The sequence below is a fragment of the Vidua chalybeata genome, assembly GCF_026979565.1.
Source record: "Vidua chalybeata isolate OUT-0048 chromosome 37 unlocalized genomic scaffold, bVidCha1 merged haplotype SUPER_37_unloc_2, whole genome shotgun sequence".
NCBI classification, from domain to species: domain Eukaryota; kingdom Metazoa; phylum Chordata; class Aves; order Passeriformes; family Viduidae; genus Vidua; species Vidua chalybeata.
In genome coordinates, this window is record NW_026530304.1 from 67314 (window position 1) to 85356 (window position 18043).

The window sequence follows — 18043 nt, forward strand, 5'->3', positions numbered from 1 at the left end:
TCTTTTAGGGGTGGGAGGAATTTGGGAATTTTGGGGGGTCCCAGAGAGATTTTTTGGGGTTCCCCTGATGATCACAGAGAGGTTTTGGGGTTCTTTCAGGGCTGGGAGGAATTTTGGGATTTTTGGGGGTCCCAGAGAGATTTTGGGGATCCCCAGGGGGTCTCAGAGAGGTTTTGGGGTCCTTTCAGTGGTGGGAGGAATTTTGGGGTTCCCAGAGAGATTTTGGGGGTTCTTTTAAGAGTGGGAGGAATTTGGGGATTTTTGGGGGTCTCAGAGAGATTTTGGGGGTCCCAGAGAGGTTTTGGGGTTCTTTCAGTGGTGGGGGGGATTTTGGGGTTCTCAGGGATATTTTGAGGGTCTCCAGGGGGTCTCAGAGAAGTTTTTGGAAATTTGGAATTTCTCTTTAGGGCTGGGAGGAATTTTGGGATTTTTGGGGTCCCAGAAGAGTTTTGGGGTTCCCAGAGAGATTTTGGGGGTCCCCAGGGGGTCTCAGAGGGATTTTGGGGTTCTTTTAAGAGTGGGGGGGATTTTGGGGTTCCCAGAGAGATTTTTGGGGGTCCCCAGGGGGTCTCAGAGGGATTTTGGGGTTCTTTTAAGACTGGGAGAAATTTTGGGGTTCCCAGAGAGATTTTGGGGGTTCTTTTAGGGGTGGGAGGAATTTGGGAATTTTGGGGGGTCCCAGAGAGATTTTTTGGGGTTCCCCTGATGATTACAGAGAGATTTTGGGGTTCTTTCAGGGCTGGGGGGAATTTTGGGGGGTCCAAAGGGTTTGCAGAGAGATTTTGGGGGTTCTTTTAGGGTTGGGAGGAATTTTGGGATTTTTGGGGGTCCCAGAAGAGTTTTGGGGTTCCAGGAGGATCTCAGAGAGGTTTTGGGGTTCTTTTAGGGCTGGGAGGAATTTGGGGATTTTTGGGGTTCCCAGAAGAGTTTTGGGGTTCCCAGAGAGGTTTTGGGGGGGTCCCCAGGGTGTCTCAGGGAGGTTTTGGGGTTCTTTTAGTGGTGGGGGGGATTTTTGGGGGTCCCAGAGAGATTTTGGGGTCTCTTTTAGGGGTGGGAGGAATTTGGGGATTTTTGGGGTTCCCAGAGAGATTTTGGGGGGTCCCCAGGGGGTCTCAGAGAGGTTTTGGGGTTCTTTCAGTGGTGGGGGGGATTTTTGGGGTTCCCAGAGAGATTTTGGGGTCTCTTTTAGGGGTGGGAGGAATTTTGGGATATTTGGGGTTCCCAGAGAGATTTTGGGGGTCCCCAGGGGGTCTCAGAGAGATTTTGGGGGTTCTTTTAGGGGTGGGAGGAATTTGGGGATTTTTGGGGTTCCCAGAGAGATTTTGGGGATCCCCAGGGGGTCTCAGAGAGATTTTGGGGTTCTTTTAAGGGTGGGGGGAATTTTGGGGTTCCCAGAAGAGTTTTGGGGTTCCCAGAGCGATTTTGGGGGTCCCCAGGGGGTCTCAGAGAGAATTCGGGGTTCTTTTAAGACTGGGAGAAATTTTGGGGTTCCCAGAGAGATTTTGGGGATCCCCAAGGGTTTACAGAGAGGTTTTGGGGTTCTTTCAGTGGTGGGGGGGATTTTTGGGGTTCCCAGAGAGATTTTGGGGTCTCTTTTAGGGGTGGGAGGAATTTGGGAATTTTTGGGGTTCCCAGAGAGATTTTGGGGGTCCCCAGGGGGTCTCAGAGAGCTTTTGGGGTTCTTTTTGGGAGTGGGGGGAATTTTGGGGGATCTGGGGAGATTTTTGTGTCCATTTTTTTCAATTTTGGGGTGACTTTTATGAATTTTGGGACAACTTACCCGTTTTTGGGGTGATTTTTGTGACTTTTGGGATAATTTCCCCATTTTTTTGGGTGATTTTTGTGAATTTTGGGTGGTTTTGGCCACTTTTGGTATCGATTTTTGTGAATTTTGGGTCAATTTCCCCATTTTTGGGTGATTTTTTGTGAATTTTGGGTCAATTTCCCCAAATTTTGGGTGATTTTTGTGAATTTTAGGACAATTTCCCCAATTTTGGGGTGATTTTTGTGAATTTGGGTGGATTTTGCCTTTTTTGGGGTCGATTTTGCCAATTTTTGGGGTCGATTTTTGTGAATTTCGGGACAATTTCCCCATTTTTTGTGGTGATTTTTGTGAATTTTGGGTCAATTTCCCCAAATTTTGGGTGATTTTTTGTGAATTTTGGGACAATTTTCCCAAATTTTGGGGTGATTTTTGTGAATTTTGGGACAATTTCCCCATTTTTGGGGGTGATTTTTGTGAATTTTGGGAGAATTTTGCCTTTTTTGGGGTCGATTTTGCCGATTTTTGGGGTCGATTTTTGTGAATTTTGGGTCAATTTCCCCAAATTTTGGGTGATTTTTTGTGAATTTTGGGTCAATTTCCCCAAATTTTGGGTGATTTTTGTGAATTTTAGGACAATTTCCCCAATTTTGGGGTGATTTTTGTGAATTTGGGTGGATTTTGCCTTTTTTGGGGTCGATTTTGCCAATTTTTGGGGTCGATTTTTGTGAATTTCGGGATAATTTCCCCATTTTTTGTGGTGATTTTTGTGAATTTTGGGTCAATTTCCCCAAATTTTGGGTGATTTTTTGTGAATTGTGGGACCATTTTCCCAAATTTTGGGTGATTTTTGTGAATTTTAGGACAATTTCCCCAATTTTGGGTGATTTTTGTGAATTTGGATGGATTTTGCCTTTTTTGGGGTCGATTTTGCCAATTTTTGGGGTCGATTTTTGTGAATTTTGGGACAATTTACCCATTTTTTGAGGTGATTTTTGTGAATTTTGGGTGGATTTTGCCTTTTTGGGGTCGATTTTGCCGTTTTTTTGGGTCGATTTTTGTGAATTTTGGGACAATTTCCCCAATTTGGTGGGAACTGGGGGGTTTTGGGGGGGATTTTTGGGAAATCTTGGGGGAATTGAGGGATTTTGGGTTTTTTTTTTGGCGGATCTTTGGGAGAATTTTGGGGGTCCTGGGGGCGGTTTGGGGTCATTTTGGGAGTTTTGAGGATTTTTGGGGAGTCCCAGAGGATTGGGGGGGGGCGGGGGGGGATTTTGGGGTCCCCAGAAAAGTTTTGGGGTCTCATTTGGGGTCGGGCTTTTTTTTTGGGGAGGGTCCCAGAGGATTTTTGGGGTGTCCCCAAAATATTTTTGGGGGGATTTTTGGGCTTGGGGTGATTTTTGGGGGGGGGGGGGGGATTTTGGGGTCAATTTTTGCGGATTTGAGGATTTTTTGGGGGGTCCGAAGTTTCTTGGAGCTTGCTCAAAGGGTTTTGGAGGGTCCTGGGGATCCCAAAAAGTTTCGGGGGGTCCCCAAAAGTTTCGGGGGTTCCCCAAAATCCCCAAAACCTGTTTGTGGGCCCCACCGCCGCTATCGCCGCTTTAAGAGCTTCCCTTTACCCCTTTAAGAACCGCGAGCCCCTCCTCTTCCCGCCCTTTCGCCGTTACCATGGCGACGCGGGCGTGGCTAAGACGGCGCAACCAATCAGAACGCGTAGAGGCGGGGAGTGAGGGCGTGGCTAGCGACAACCAGCCAATCAGCGCTGGCGGTGGGCGTGGCTTGCCTTGTGTGGCGCCGCCGCGCCGCTAGGGGGCGCTGACGGCGGCGCCGGCTCCGGTGAGCTCTGAGGGGAGGGCGGGAAGGGCCCTTAAAAAAAAAACCCAAAAAAGCCCCAAAATCGCTGGAAATCGACCCAAAACCGCCCCAAATCCTTTCGGAACCACCCCAAAAACCTCCAGGAGCTTTCCCGGGCCGCTCCGAGGCTCCGTTGCCGCCCTCGCCCCTCACGGTTCCCTCAGGCCGCCATTTTGGCGCCTCAGGCGGCGCCGAGCGCTGAAAGGGCCGAAAATCGCCGGAATTCCGCCCAAAAAGCCCCAAATTCTGCCCCAAAACGCCCTAAATTCCCTCCGCTCACCCCCTCAATTCCATCCGCTGGCGTCCAGGTCGCTTTGACGATTAAAAAACTCCAAATTCCCCCCCAAAATCTCGTGCCGGGAGCGATTAAATCCCTCCCGAGGCTCCCGGCAGCCCGAAATGCTCCGAAATTTCCGCCAAAATCGCCCCAAAATCGCCTCAAAATCGCCCCAAAATCGCCTCAAACCTCTCCGAAATCCCTCCCAAAATCCTACAAATTCTCCCTAAAAAAAAATGGTCCGAAATCTCCTTAAAATCTTATAAAATCTCCCCAGAATTTCGCCAAAATGCTTCGAAATCGCCCAAAAAGCCTCCGAAGTCTCCTAAAAATCCCCTCAGATTTCTGTGCTGGGATCATTTCAAATTTTTCCTTTTTTCCACCCCAAAATTCGATGGATTTCCCCCAAAAAATCTCTCAATTGTTCTCGAAACTTTTAATTTTTGTCTCAAAATGCTCCAAAAAAATCAAAATTTGTCTCTCAAAGGCTCTCCCAGACCCTCAAAAATTCCCCAAAATTCTCTTTAAAGAGACTTAGAGGCTCCCAAAAGGACTCCAAACCCCCAATTTTTCCCTAATTCATCCAAAAATGTACCCAATATCCACCCTACCCCCCAAAAATCACATTAAACCCCCCCAAACTCTGAAATCCTCCCCAAATCCCCTCAAAAATCCCCTAAAAATCACCTTAAACTTCCCCAAAATCCCCTAAAAATCACCTTAAACCCCCCAAAAATCACCTTAAACCCCCCAAAAGTCAGCTTAAACCCCCCCAAAATCCCCCCAAATCCCCCAAAATCCCCTAAAAATCCCCTTAAACCCCCCAAAAATCACCTTAAACTCCCCAAAAATTGCCTTAAACCCCCCCAAAAATCATCTTAAATGCCCCCAAAATCCACCAAAACCCCCCCAAAAACCTCCCCAAAAATCATCTTAAACCCCCCTAAATCCCTCCAAATCCCCCAAAATCCCCTAAAAATCACCTTAAACCCCCCAAAATCGCCTTAAACCCCCCCAAAATCACCTTAAACCCCCCAAAATCCCCCTAAGCCCCCCAAAATCCCCCAAAAATCACGTTAAACCCCCCCAAAATCCCCCAAAAATCCCCTTAAACCCCTCAAAAATCCCCCAAAAATCCCCTTAAACCCCCCAAAAATCACCTTAAACCTGCCCAAAATCCCCCCAAAAATCCCCTTAAACGCCTCAAAAATCCCCCAAAAATCCCCTTAAACCCCCCAAAAATCCCCCAAAAATCCCCTTAACCCCCCCAAAATCCCCTTAAACCCCCCAAAAATCCCCCCCAAATCCCCTTAACCCCCCCAAAAATCCCCTTAAGCCCCGCAAAAATCCCCTTAAACCCCCCAAAATCCCCCAAAAATCCCCTTAAAACCCCCCCTAAATCACCTAAACCCCCCCAAAATCACCTTAAACCCCCCAAAATCCCCCTAAGCCCCCCAAAATCCCCCCAAAAATCCCTTAACCCCCCCAAAATCCTCCAAAAATCCCCTTAAACCCCTCAAAAATCACCTTAAACCCCCCAAAATCCCCCCAAAAATCCCCTTAAACCCCCCAAAATCCCCCCAAAAATCCCCTTAAACCCCCCAAATCACCTTAAACCCCCCAAAAATCCCCCAAAAATCCCCTTAACCCCCCCAAAAATCCCCCAAAAATCCCCTTAAACCCCCCAAAAATCCCCTTAAACCCCCCAAAATCCCCTCAAAATTACCTTAAACCCCCCCAAAATCCCCCCAAATCTCTCACCTGTCCCCCAGGTGTTCATGGTGGGGGTTGGGGACGAATAGGGACCCCCAAAATCCCCCCAAATCCCCCCCAAAAATCACCTTAAACACCCCCAAAATCCCCCAAAACACCCCCAAATCCTCCCCAAATCCCCCCAAAATCCCCCAAAAATCCCCCAAAAATCACCATAAACCTCCCCAAATTCCCCCCAAATCTCTCACCTGTCCCCCAGGTGTTCATGGCAGGGGATGGGGACGAACAGGGACCCCCAAAATCCACCCAAATCCCCCCCAAAAATCACCTTAAACCCCCCAAGATCCCCCAAAAATCACCTTAAACGCCCCAAATCCCCCCAAATCCTCACCTGTCCCCCCAAATCTCTCACCTGTCCCCCCCCCAACCCTCACCTGTCCCCCAGGTGTCCATGGCGGGGGTCGGCGCCAAGCGGGGACCCCCCGAGGCCGGGGGGGGCCCCCCCGAGAAGAGACCCCCCCGCGAGGAGCAGCCCCCGACCACCCTGATCGAGCCCCTGCGCCTGGGGGGCATCTCCTCCACGGTGAGAACACACCTGGGCACACCTGGGATACACCTGGGGGCACCTGGGCACACCTGGGCACACCTGGGATACACCTGGGGGTACCTGGGGTACACCTGGGGGGGTTAAAGCCCCACCCTGATCGAGCCCCTGCGCCTGGGGGGCATCTCCTCCACGGTGAGAACACACCTGGGCACACCTGGGGGTACCTGGGTACACCTGGGATACACCTGGGATACACCTGGGCACACCTGGGATACACCTGGGATACACCTGGGCACACCTGGGATACACCTGGGGGCACCTGAGCACACCTGGGCACACCTGGGATACACCTGGGCACACCTGGGATACACCTGGGCACACCTGAGATACACCTGGGCACACCTGAGATACACCTGGGCACACCTGGCTGCAGTGCACTCACCTGTGCAGGAGGAGATGGACGTGGAGATTCTGCAGCTCTGGAACCAGAAACCGTCTCACCTGTCCGTGTCTTACCTGTCTGTGTCTCACCTGTCTCACCTGTCTGTGTCTCACCTGTCTCACCTGTCTGTGTCTCACCTGTCCGTGTCTCACCTGTCTCACCTGTCTCACCTGTGCAGGAGGAGATGGACGTCAAGGTGCTGCAGTTCCGGAACAAGAAGCTGTGTCTCACCTGTCTGTGTCTCACCTGTCTCACCTGTCTGTGTCTCACCTGTCTGTGTCTCACCTGTCTCACCTGTCTCACCTGTCTGTGTCTCACCTGTCTGTGTCTCACCTGTGTGTGTCTCACCTGTCTCACCTGTACAGGAGGAGATGGACGTCAAGGTGCTGCAGTTCCGGAACAAGAAGCTGTGTCTCACCTGTCTGTGTCTCACCTGTCTGTGTCTCACCTGTCTGTGTCTCACCTGTCTCACCTGTCTGTGTCTCACCTGTCTCACCTGTCTGTGTCTCACCTGTCTCACCTGTGTGTGTCTCACCTGTCTCACCTGTGCAGGAGGAGATGGACGTCAAGGTGCTGCAGTTCCGGAACAAGAAGCTGTGTCTCACCTGTCTCACCTGTGTCTCACCTGTCTCACCTGTGCAGGAGGAGATGGACGTCAAGGTGCTGCAGTTCCGGAACAAGAAGCTGGCCGAGCGCCTGGAGCAGCGCCAGGTGTGCGAGGACGAGCTCCGCGAGCGCATCGAGAAGCTCGAGAAGCGCCAGGCCACCGACGACGCCACGCTGCACCTGGTCAACCGCTTCTGGGCGCAGGTGAGGCGCACCTGGGGCACACCTGGGCACACCTGGGGCACGCCTGGGCACACCTGGGGCAGGTAAAACATGAAAAAATGGGGTTAAAAGGAACAAAAACAGGAATTTGGGTGCTAAAAATGCACCTGGGGACACCTGGAATGGGGTCAGGGGCACTCAGGTGATCCTGGGCGCACGTGAGGCGCACCTGGGCACACCTGGGCACACCTGGGGCACACCTGGGCACGCCTGGGGCAGGTACAACACGAAAATTTGGGGTTAAAAGCAGCAAAAATGGGAATTTGGGGTGCTAAAAATGGGGTCAGGGACACCCAGGTAATTCTGGGCGCAGGTGAGGCGCACCTGGGGCACACCTGGGCACGCCTGGGGCACACCTGGGGCAGGTAAAACACAAAAAAAATGGGGTTAAAAGGAACAAAAATGGGGATTTGGGCACTGAAAATGGAGTCAGGGACAGGCTGCACCTGGGCAGCCGCTTCTGGGCCCAGGTGAGGCGCACCTGGGCACAGGTAACACACCTGGGCACACCTGGGGCACACCTGGGCACGCCTGGGCACACCTGGGGCAGGTACAACACGAAAATTTGGGGTTAAAAGCAGCAAAAATGGGGATTTGGGCACTGAAAATGGAGTCAGGGGCACTCAGGTGGTTCTGGGCACAGGTGACACTCACCTGGGCACACCTGGGGCACACCTGGGCACACCTGGGGCACGCCTGGGCACACCTGGGACAGGTAAAACACAAAAAAATGGGGTTAAAAGGAACAAAAATGGGAATTTGGGGTGCTAAAAATGGAGTCAGGGACACTCAGGTGATTCTGGGCACAGGTGAGACTCACCTGGGCACACCTGGGCACACCTGGGATACACCTGGGCACACCTGGGGCAGGTACAACATGAAAATTTGGGGTTAAAAGCAGCAAAAATGGGGATTTGGGCACTGAAAATGGAGTCAGGGACAGGCTGCACCTGGGCAGCCGCTTCTGGGCCCAGGTGAGACTCACCTGGGCACAGGTAACACACCTGGGCACACCTGGGGCACACCTGGGCACGCCTGGGATACACCTGGGATACACCTGGGCACACCTGGGGCACACCTGGGCACACGTGGGCACGCCTGGGATACACCTGGGATACACCTGGGCACACCTGGGCACACCTGGAGCACACCTGGGCACACCTGGGATACACCTGGGATACACCTGGGCACACCTGGGATACACCTGGGATACACCTGGGATACACCTGGGATACACCTGGGCACACCTGGGCACACCTGGGATACACCTGGGCACACCTGGGCACACCTGGGATACACCTGGGCACACCTGGGATACACCTGGGATACACCTGGGCACACCTGAGATACACCTGGGCACACCTGGGGATACACCTGGGCACACCTGGGCACACCTGAGATACACCTGGGCACACCTGGGGATACACCTGGGCACACCTGGGCACACCTGGGCACACCTGAGATACACCTGGGATACACCTGGGATACACCTGGGCACACCTGGGATACACCTGGGCACATCTGGGCACACCTGGGGCAGGCCTGAGATACACCTGGGATACACCTGGGCACACCTGGGCGCACCTGGGATACACCTGGGATACACCTGGGCACACCTGGGCACACCTGGGTCAGGTAAAACCCCCCCAAAATGGGGTCAAAAGCCCCAAAATTTGGGCTCTGAAACCATTCCCCATTTTGGGCCGGTTCAGGAATTTTTAGGATTTTTGGGTTTGGGGTAAATTTGGGATTTTTTGGGATCCCATTTTGGGATTTTTGTTCCCGTCGATTTCTCAAAGATTTGGGGTTGGTTTTGGGGTAAATTTGGGATTTTTTGGGATCAGATTTTGGGATTTTTTAGGTTTTTATTTTAGGATTTTTCTCCCCATCGATCTCTCAGTGGATTTGGGGTTGATTTTGGGGTAATTTTGGGATTTTTTGGGATCCAATTTTGGGATTTTTGTTCCTGTCAATCTCTGAAAGATTTGGGGTAAATTTTGGGGTAATTTTGGGATTTTTTGGGCCATTTTTAACCCTTTATCCCCAGCTGATTTTGGGGTAAATTTGGGATTTTTTGGGATCCAATTTTGGGATTTTTTTGGATCCCATTTTGGGATTTTTGTTCCCGTCGATCTCTCAAAGAGTTGGGGTTGATTTTGGGGTAAATTTTGGATTTTTTGGGATCAGATTTTGGGATTTTTCTTCTCATTAATCTCTCAGTGGATTTGGGGTTGGTGTTGGGTTAAATTTGGGATTTTTTGGGATCAGATTTTGGGATTTTTGTTCCCGTCAATCTCTCAAAGATTTGGGATAAATTTGGGATTTTTTGGGATCCAATTTTGGGATTTTTGTTCCCGTCAATCTCTCAAAGATTTGGGGTTGGTTTTGGGGTAAATTTGGGATTTTTTGGGGTTCAATTTTGGGATTTTTGTTCCTGTCAACCTCTCAGTGGGTTTGGGGTTGATTTCGGGGTAATTTTGGGATTTTTTGGGATCCAATTTTGGGATTTTTGTTCCTGTCAATCTCTCAAAGATTTGAGGTTGGTTTTGGGGTAATTTTGGGATTTTTTGGGCCATTTTTAACCCTTTATCCCCAGGTGATTTTGGGGTAAATTTGGGATTTTTTGGGATCAGATTTTGGGATTTTTCTCCTCATTAATTTCTCAGTGGATTTGGGGTTGGTTTTGGGGTAATTTTGGGATTTTTTGGGATCCCATTTTGGGATTTTTGTTCCCGTCGATTTCTCAAAGATTTGGGGTAAATTTTGGGGTAAATTTGGGATTTTTGGGGCCATTTTTAACCCTTTATTCCGAGCTGATTTTGGGTCGATTTTGGGGTAAATTTGGGATTTTTTGGGATCCCATTTTGGCATTTTTGTTCCCGTCGATCTCTCAAAGATTTGGGGTTGGTTTTGGGGCAATTTTGGGATTTTTTAGGATTTTATTTTAGGATTTTTCACCCCATCAATCTCTCAAAGGTTTGGGGTTGGTTTTGGGGTAATTTTGGGATTTTTGGGGCCATTTTTAACCCTTTATCCCCAGCTGATTTTGGGTCGATTTTGGGGTAAATTTGGGATTTTTTGGGGTTCAATTTTGGGATTTTTGTTCCTGTCAACCTCTCAGTGGGTTTGGGGTAATTTTGGGGTAAATTTGGGATTTTTTGGGATCCCATTTTTAACCCTTTTCTCCCCAGCTGATTTTGGTTGATTTTGGGATAATTTGGGGGCCATTTTTAACCCTTTCCACCCCACCTGAATTTGGGTTGATTTTGGGGTAATTTTGGGATAATTTTGGGATTTTTTGGTGCCATTTTTAACCCTTTCCCCCCCAGCTGATTTTGGGTTAATTTTGGGATAAATTTGGGGTAATTTTGGGTTTTTTTGGTGCCGTTTTTAACCCTTTCCCCCCCAGCTGAATTTGGGTTGATTTTGGGATAATTTTGGGTTGATTTGGGATTTTTTGGGGTAATTTTGGGGATTTTTGTGTTGTTTTTAACCCTTTCCCCCCCCAACTGAATTTGGGTTCATTTTGGGATAATTTTGGGGATTTTTTGGGGCCGTTTTTAACCCTTTCCTCTCCACCTGATTTTGGGTTGATTTTGGGATAATTTTGGGTTCATTTTGGGATAATTTTAGGGTTTTTTGGGGCCGTTTTTAACCCTTTATCCCCAGGTGATTTTGGGTTGATTTTGGGATGATTTGGGTTGATTTGGGGTTTTTTTGGGGTAATTTTGGAATTTTTTGGGGCCATTTTTAACCCTTTCTTCCCCAGTTGAATTTGGGTTGATTTTGGCATAATTTTGGGATAATTTTGGGATTTTTTGGGGCCGTTTTTAACCCTTTTCTCTCCACCTGATTTTGGGTTGATTTTGGGATAATTTTGGGTTCATTTTGGGATAATTTTGGGGTAATTTTGAGATTTTTTGGGGCTGTTTTTAACCCTTTCCCCTCCAGCTGAATTTGGGTTCATTTTGGGATAATTTTGGGTTTTTTTGGGGCCGTTTTTAACCCTTTCCCCCCCAGTTGATTTTGGGTTGATTTTGGGATAATTTTGGGTTGATTTTGGGATAAATTTGGGATAATTTTGGGATTTTTTGGGGCCGTTTTTAACCCTTTCCCCCCCAGTTGAATTTGGGATGATTTTGGGTTGATTTTGGGATTTTTTGGGGTAATTTTGGGGTTTTTGGGGCCGTTTTTAACCCTTTCCTCCCCAGCTGAATTTGGGTTCATTTTGGGATAATTTTGGGTTCATTTTGGGATAATTTTGGGTTCATTTTGGGATAATTTTGGGTTCATTTTGGGATAATTTTGGGGTAATTTTGGGGTTTTTGGTGCCGTTTTTAACCCTTTCTTCCCCAGCTGAATTTGGGTTGATTTTGGGATGATTTGGGTTGATTTGGGTTTTTTTTGGGGTCATTTTGGAATTTTTTGGGGCCATTTTTAACCCTTTCCTCCCCACCTGAATTTGGGTTCATTTTGGGATAATTTTGGGTTGATTTTGGGGTTTTTTGGGACCGTTTTTAATCCTTCCCCCCCCAGTTGAATTTGGGTTGATTTTGGGATAATTTTGGGGATTTTCGGGGCCGTTTTTAACCCTTTATCCCCAGCTGATTTTGGGTTCATTTTGGGATAATTTTGGGGTTTTTGGTGCCGTTTTTAACCCTTTCCCCCCCAGTTGATTTTGGATTGATTTTGGGGTAATTTTGGGTTGATTCTGGGGTTTTTTGGGGCCGTTTTTAACCCTTTCCCCCCCAGCTGGACTCGGAGGTCCAGGCCCTGCTGCGTCGCTGCGACGGCGACGGGGGAGGGGCCGGCGGTGGGGGAGGGGCGGCCCCGCCCCCCGGGGACCCCCCCGGGGACCCCCCCGAGCCCCCCCCGAACCCCCCCGGGGACCCCGAGAGGAGAGGTGAGCGGGGGAGGGGACTTGGGGCGGGGATTTGGGAATTTGGGGCGGAAATTTGGGAATTTGGGGCGGAAATTTGGGATTTTGGGGGGGAAATTTGGGATTTTGGGGGTCTTGGGAGGGATTTGGGGGTGGAAATTTGGGATTTTGGGGGAGAAATTTGGGATTTTTGGGGGGAATTTGGGGTTTGGGGGTGGAAATTTGGGATTTTGGGGGGGAAATTTGGGATTTTGGGGGTCCTGGGGGGGATGTAGGGTAGAAATTTGGGATTTTGGGGCATTTTTAGGAGCAAAATTTGGGATTTTGGGATGGAAATTCGGGATTTTGGGGAGGAAATTTGGGATTTCGGGGGGAAATTTGGGATTTTTGGGTGGAATTTTGGGATTTTAGGGCGGAAATTTGGGGTTTTGGGGGGGAAATTTGGGATTTTTTGGGGAAATTTGGGGTTTTGGGAAGGAAATTTGGGATTTTGGGGGAGAAATTTGGGGTTTTGGGGGGAAGTTTGGGATTTTGGGGGGAATTTTGGGATTTTTTGGGGAAATTTGGGATTTTTTGGGGAAATTTGGGATTTGGGGGGGGAAATTTGGAATTTTTTGGGGAAATTTGGGGTTTTGGGGGAGAAATTTGGGATTTGGGAGGAGAAATGTGGGATCTTTTGGGGTGGAAATTTGGGATTTTGGGGATTTTAGGGGCAAAGTTTGGGATTTTGGGGGGGAAATTTGGGATTTGGGGCGGGAATTCGGGATTTTGGGGTGGAAATTTGGGATTTGGGGCGGGAATTCGGGATTTTGGGGTGGAAATTTGGGATTTTGGGGGAAATTTGGGATTTGGGGGAGGAAAATTTGGGATTTTGGGGCGGAAATTTGGGATTTTGGGTGGAAATTTGGGATTTTTTGGGTGGAAATTTGGGATTTGGGGGTGGAAATTTGGGATTTTGAATAGAAATTTGGGATTTAGGAGGAGAAATTTGGGATTTTGGGGGGGAATTTGGGATGGAGATTTGGGATTTTGGGGTGGAAATTTTGGATTTTTGGGTGGAAATTTGGGATTTTTTGGGTGGAAATTTGGGATTTTGGGGGGGAAATTTGGTGATTTGGGGGGGAATTTGGGATTTTGGGTGGAAATTTGGGATTTTGGGGATTTTAGGGGCAAAGTTTGGGATTTTGGGGAGGAAATTTGGGATTTTAGGGCGGAAATTTGGGATTTTAGGGCGGAAATTTGGGATTTTGGGGGGGAAATTTGGGATTTTAGGGCGGAAATTTGTGATTTTGGGGGCAAATTTGGGATTTGGGAGGAGAAATTTGGGATTTTTTGGGGTGGAAATTTGGGATTTTTCGGGGGGGAGATTTGGGGTTTAGGGGAGGAAATTTGGGATTTAGGGGTGGAAATTTGGGACTTTGGGGGGGAAATTTGGGATTTGGGGGTGGAAATTTGAGGTTTTAGGACCAAAGTTTGGGATTCTGGGAGCAAAATTTGGGATTTTGGGGTGGAAATTTGGGATGGGGGGAGAACTTTGGGATTTTGGGGAGGAAATTTGGAATTTTGGGGGGGAAATTTGGTATTTTGGGGGGGAAATTTGGGATTTTAGGGACAAAATTTGGGATTTTGGGGGTCTTGGGAGGGATTTGGGGTGGAGATTTGGGATTCTGGGAGCAAAATTTGGGATTTGGGGATGGAAATTTGGTATTTTGGGGGGGAAATTTGGGATTTTGGGTGGAAAATTTGGGATTTTGGGTGGAAAATTTGGGATTTTGGGTGGAAAATTTGGGATTTTGGGTGGAAAATTTGGGATTTTTGGGGAAAATTTGGGATTTTGGGGGTCCTGGGAGGGTTTGGGGGAGGAAATTTGGGATTTTTGGGCGGAACTTTGGGGATTTTTGGGGCACTTTGGGCCGTTTCGAAGCGCGGGTGGGGGCGGGCGTTGCGTTTCTCATTTGCATAAATGCATAATTAGCGCTAACGAGGCGTTTCCCTTCCCTCCCGGCAGAGCCGTGGGCGGGGCCCGAGGAGGGCGTGGCCGCGGCCCCGCCCCCGCCCAGGTTGGGCTTTGCCCCCGAGGCCGTGGCGCGGCTGGGCGGGGCCCTGGGCCGGGTCCAGAGGGGGCTGCACCAGCTGGGCGGGCACCTGAGCGCACGGCGTGAGTCACCTGGGCACACCTGGGCACACCTGGGCACACCTGGGCACACCCAAAATACACCTGGGCACACCCAAAATACACCTGGGCAGGGCTGGGCGGGCACCTGAGCGCGCGGCGTGAGTCACCTGGGCACACCTGGGCACACCTGGGCAGGGATGGGATACACCTGGGCACACCCAAAATACACCTGGGCACACCTGGGCACACCCAAAATACACCTGGGCAGGGCTGGGCGGGCACCTGAGCGCGCGGCGTGAGTCACCTGGGCACACCTGGGCACACCTGGGCACACCTGGGCACACCTGGGCACACCTGGGCACACCCAAAATACACCTGGGCACACCCAAAATACACCTGGGCACACCTGGGCAGGGATGGGATACACCTGGGCACACCCAAAATACACCTGGGCAGGGCTGGGCGGGCACCTGAGCGCGCGGTGTGAGTCACCTGGGCACACCTGGGCACACCTGGGCACACCTGGGCACACCCAAAATACACCTGGGCACGCCCGAAATACACCTGGGCACACCTGGGCACACCTGGGCAGGGCTGGGCGGGCACCTGAGCGTGCGGCGTGAGTCACCTGGGCACACCTGGGCACACCTGAGATACACCTGGGCACACCTGGGCACACCCAAAATACACCTGGGCACAACTGGGATACACCTGAGCGCGCGGCGTGAGTCACCTGGGCACACCTGGGCACACCCGGGCACACCTGGGCAGGGATGGGATACACCTGGGCACACCCAAAATACACCTGGGCACACCTGGGCACACCCAAAATACACCTGGGCACACCCAAAATACACCTGGGCACACCTGGGCACACCTGGGCACACCTGGGCACACCTGGGCAGGGCTGGGCGGGCACCTGAGCGCGCGGCGTGAGTCACCTGGGCACACCTGGGCACACCTGGGCAGGGCTGGGCAGGGCTGGGCGGGCACCTGAGCGCGCGGCGTGAGTCACCTGGGCACACCTGGGCACGCCTGGGCACACCCAAAATACACCTGGGCACACCTGGGCACACCCAAAATACACCTGGGCACACCCAAAATACACCTGGGCACACCTGGGCGCTCCTGGGCACGCCCAAAATACACCTGGGCACACCTGGGCAGGGATGGGATACACCTGGGCACAGCTGGGCACACCCAAAATACACCTGGGCACAGCTGGGCACACCTGGGGCACACCTGGGATACACCTGGGCACACCTGGGGGGATTTGAAGGAGATTTTGGGGGGATTGCTTGGGAATTTGGGGTTTGTTTTTTGTGTGTGATTTTGCATTATTTTGGTTGATTTTGGGTGATTTGGGGCGCTTTTGGTTAATTTTGGGTGATTCCAGCCTGGTTTTTTGGGGCAATTTTCGGTAATTTTGGGTAATTTTGGTTGATTTTTAGTTGTTTTTGGGTGAGTTCGGGTGATGTTGGGTGACTCCAAGCTGGTTTTTTGGGTGATTTTGGATAATTTTAGGTAATTTTTGGCAGTTCTGGGTAACTTTGGGTGATTCCAGGCTGAGCTTTTGGGTGATTTTTTGTGATTTTGGGCAGTTTTGGCTGATTTTGGGTGATTCCAGGCTGGTTTTGGGGGTGATTTTGGGCAATTCTGGTTCATTTTGGGTCATTCCCGGCTGGTTTTTTTGGGTGATTTTTGGCAGTTTTGGTTCATTTTGGGTGACTCCAGGTGTGTTTTTGGGTGATTTCAGGTGGTTTTGGGTGTTTCTGGGTGGCCCCAGGTGTGGTTTTGGCTGGTTTTGAGTGAATTCAGGTGGTTTTGGGTGAATTCAGGTGGTTTTGGGTGTTTCTGGGTGACCCCAGGTGTGGTTTTGGGTGACCCCAGGTGTGTTTTGGGGTGTTTTGGGGTGATTTCAGGTAATTTCAGGTGTTTCTGGGTGACCCTAGGTGTGGTTTTGGGTGGTTTTTGGTGACCCCAGGTGTGTTTTGGGGTGTTTTTGGGTGTTTTTGGGTGTTCTTGGTGACCCCAGGTGTGTTTTGGGGTGTTTTTGGGTGGTTTTGGGTGTTTTTGGTGACCCCAGGTGTGTTTTGGCTGTTTTGGGGTGTTTCTGGGTGTTTTTGGGTGATTTTGGTGACCTCAGGTGTGTTTTGGGTGACCCCAGGTGTGTTTCGGGGTGTTTTTGGGTGTTTTTGGTGACCCCAGGGGTGTTTTTGGGTGTTTTTGGTGACCCCAGGTGTGTTTTGGGGTGTTTTTGGCTGACCCCAGGTGTGTTTTTGGTGACCCCAGGTGTGTTTTGGGGTGTTTTTGGGTGATTTTGGTGACCCCAGGTGTGTTTTTGGTGACCCCAGGTGTGTTTTGGGGTGGTTTTGGGGTGATTTCAGGTGTTTTCAGGTGTTTTTGGTGACCCCAGGTGTGTTTTGGGTGACCCCAGGTGTGTTTTGGGGTGTTTTTGGAGTGATTTCAGGTGTTTTTGGGTGACCCCAGGTGTGTTTTGGGGTGGTTTTGGGTGTTTTTGGGTGTTTTTGGGTGACCCCAGGTGTGTTTTTGGTGACCCCAGGTGTGTTTTGGGGTGGTTTTGGGGTGATTTCAGGTGTTTTCAGGTGTTTTTGGTGACCCCAGGTGTGTTTTGGGTGACCCCAGGTGTGTTTTGGGGTGTTTTTGGAGTGATTTCAGGTGTTTTTGGGTGACCCCAGGTGTGTTTTGGGGTGGTTTTGGGTGTTTTTGGGTGTTTTTGGGTGACCCCAGGTGTGTTTTTGGTGACCCCAGGTGTGTTTTGGGGTGGTTTTGGGGTGATTTCAGGTGTTTTCAGGTGTTTTTGGTGACCCCAGGTGTGTTTTGGGTGACCCCAGGTGTGTTTTGGGGTGTTTTTGGGGTGATTTCAGGTGTTTTTGGTGACCCCAGGTGTGTTTTGGGGTGTTTTTGGGGTGATTTCAGGTGTTTTTGGGTGACCCCAGGTGTGTTTCTCTCCCCTTGCAGCCGAGCTGGCCGAGCCGGGCCGGGAGCGGCTGCGGGAGCTGCTGCGGGAGCACCGGCGGCTGCAGGAGCTGACGCTGCACCTGCACGAGAAGCACCAGCGGGAGGCGCTCGAGGTACCTGGGGCACACCTGAGGGCTCACCTGTGTCACACCTGTGTCACCTGTGTCACCTCTGTGTCACCTGTCCCACCTGTGTGTCATCTGTCCCACCTGTGTGTCACCTGTGTCCTTACCTGTCCTACCTGTCCCTTACCTGGCTCTGCACCTGCACGAGAAACACCAGCGGGAGGCGCTCGAGGTACCTGGGGCACACCTGAGACTTCACCTGTGTCACACCTGTGTCACACCTCTGTCACACCTGTGTCACACCTGTCCCATTTCTGTGTCACCTCTGTGTCATTTGTGTCCTTACCTGTCCCACCTGTCCCTTACCTGGCTCTGCACCTGCACGAGAAGCAGCAGCGGGAGGCGCTCGAGGTACCTGGGGCACACCTGAGAGCTCACCTGTGTCACCTCTGTGTCACCTGTCCCATCTCTGTGTCACCTGTCCCACCTGTGTGTCATTTGTGTCCTTACCTGTCCCTGCCCTGCCTCTGCACCTGCACGAGAAGCACCAGCGGGAGGCGCTCGAGGTACCTGGGGCA

The 18043-nt window shown here is 50.7% G+C and overlaps 1 protein-coding gene and 1 long non-coding RNA gene across 2 annotated transcripts in view; one reads left to right on the forward strand and one right to left on the reverse strand.

Annotated features, from left to right (window-relative positions):
• The first annotated feature begins 3527 nt into the window (after positions 1-3527).
• Positions 3528-18043, forward strand: part of LOC128782752 (E3 ubiquitin-protein ligase BRE1B-like) — a 52181-nt gene continuing 37665 nt past the window's right edge. Inside the window, 6 exon segments of the mRNA XM_053933227.1 lie at positions 3528-3598; positions 6052-6189; positions 7238-7405; positions 12176-12326; positions 14311-14460; positions 17401-17513. Of these exon segments, the coding sequence (XP_053789202.1) occupies positions 6058-6189; positions 7238-7405; positions 12176-12326; positions 14311-14460; positions 17401-17513 (714 nt within the window). The 5' untranslated portion in view covers positions 3528-3598; positions 6052-6057.
• Positions 15056-15523, reverse strand: LOC128782756 (uncharacterized). Its single transcript, XR_008428890.1, has 3 exons — positions 15464-15523; positions 15203-15295; positions 15056-15129 (listed from the first exon to the last, which is right to left on the reverse strand). It is a non-coding gene; the product is annotated as an uncharacterized LOC128782756 (long non-coding RNA).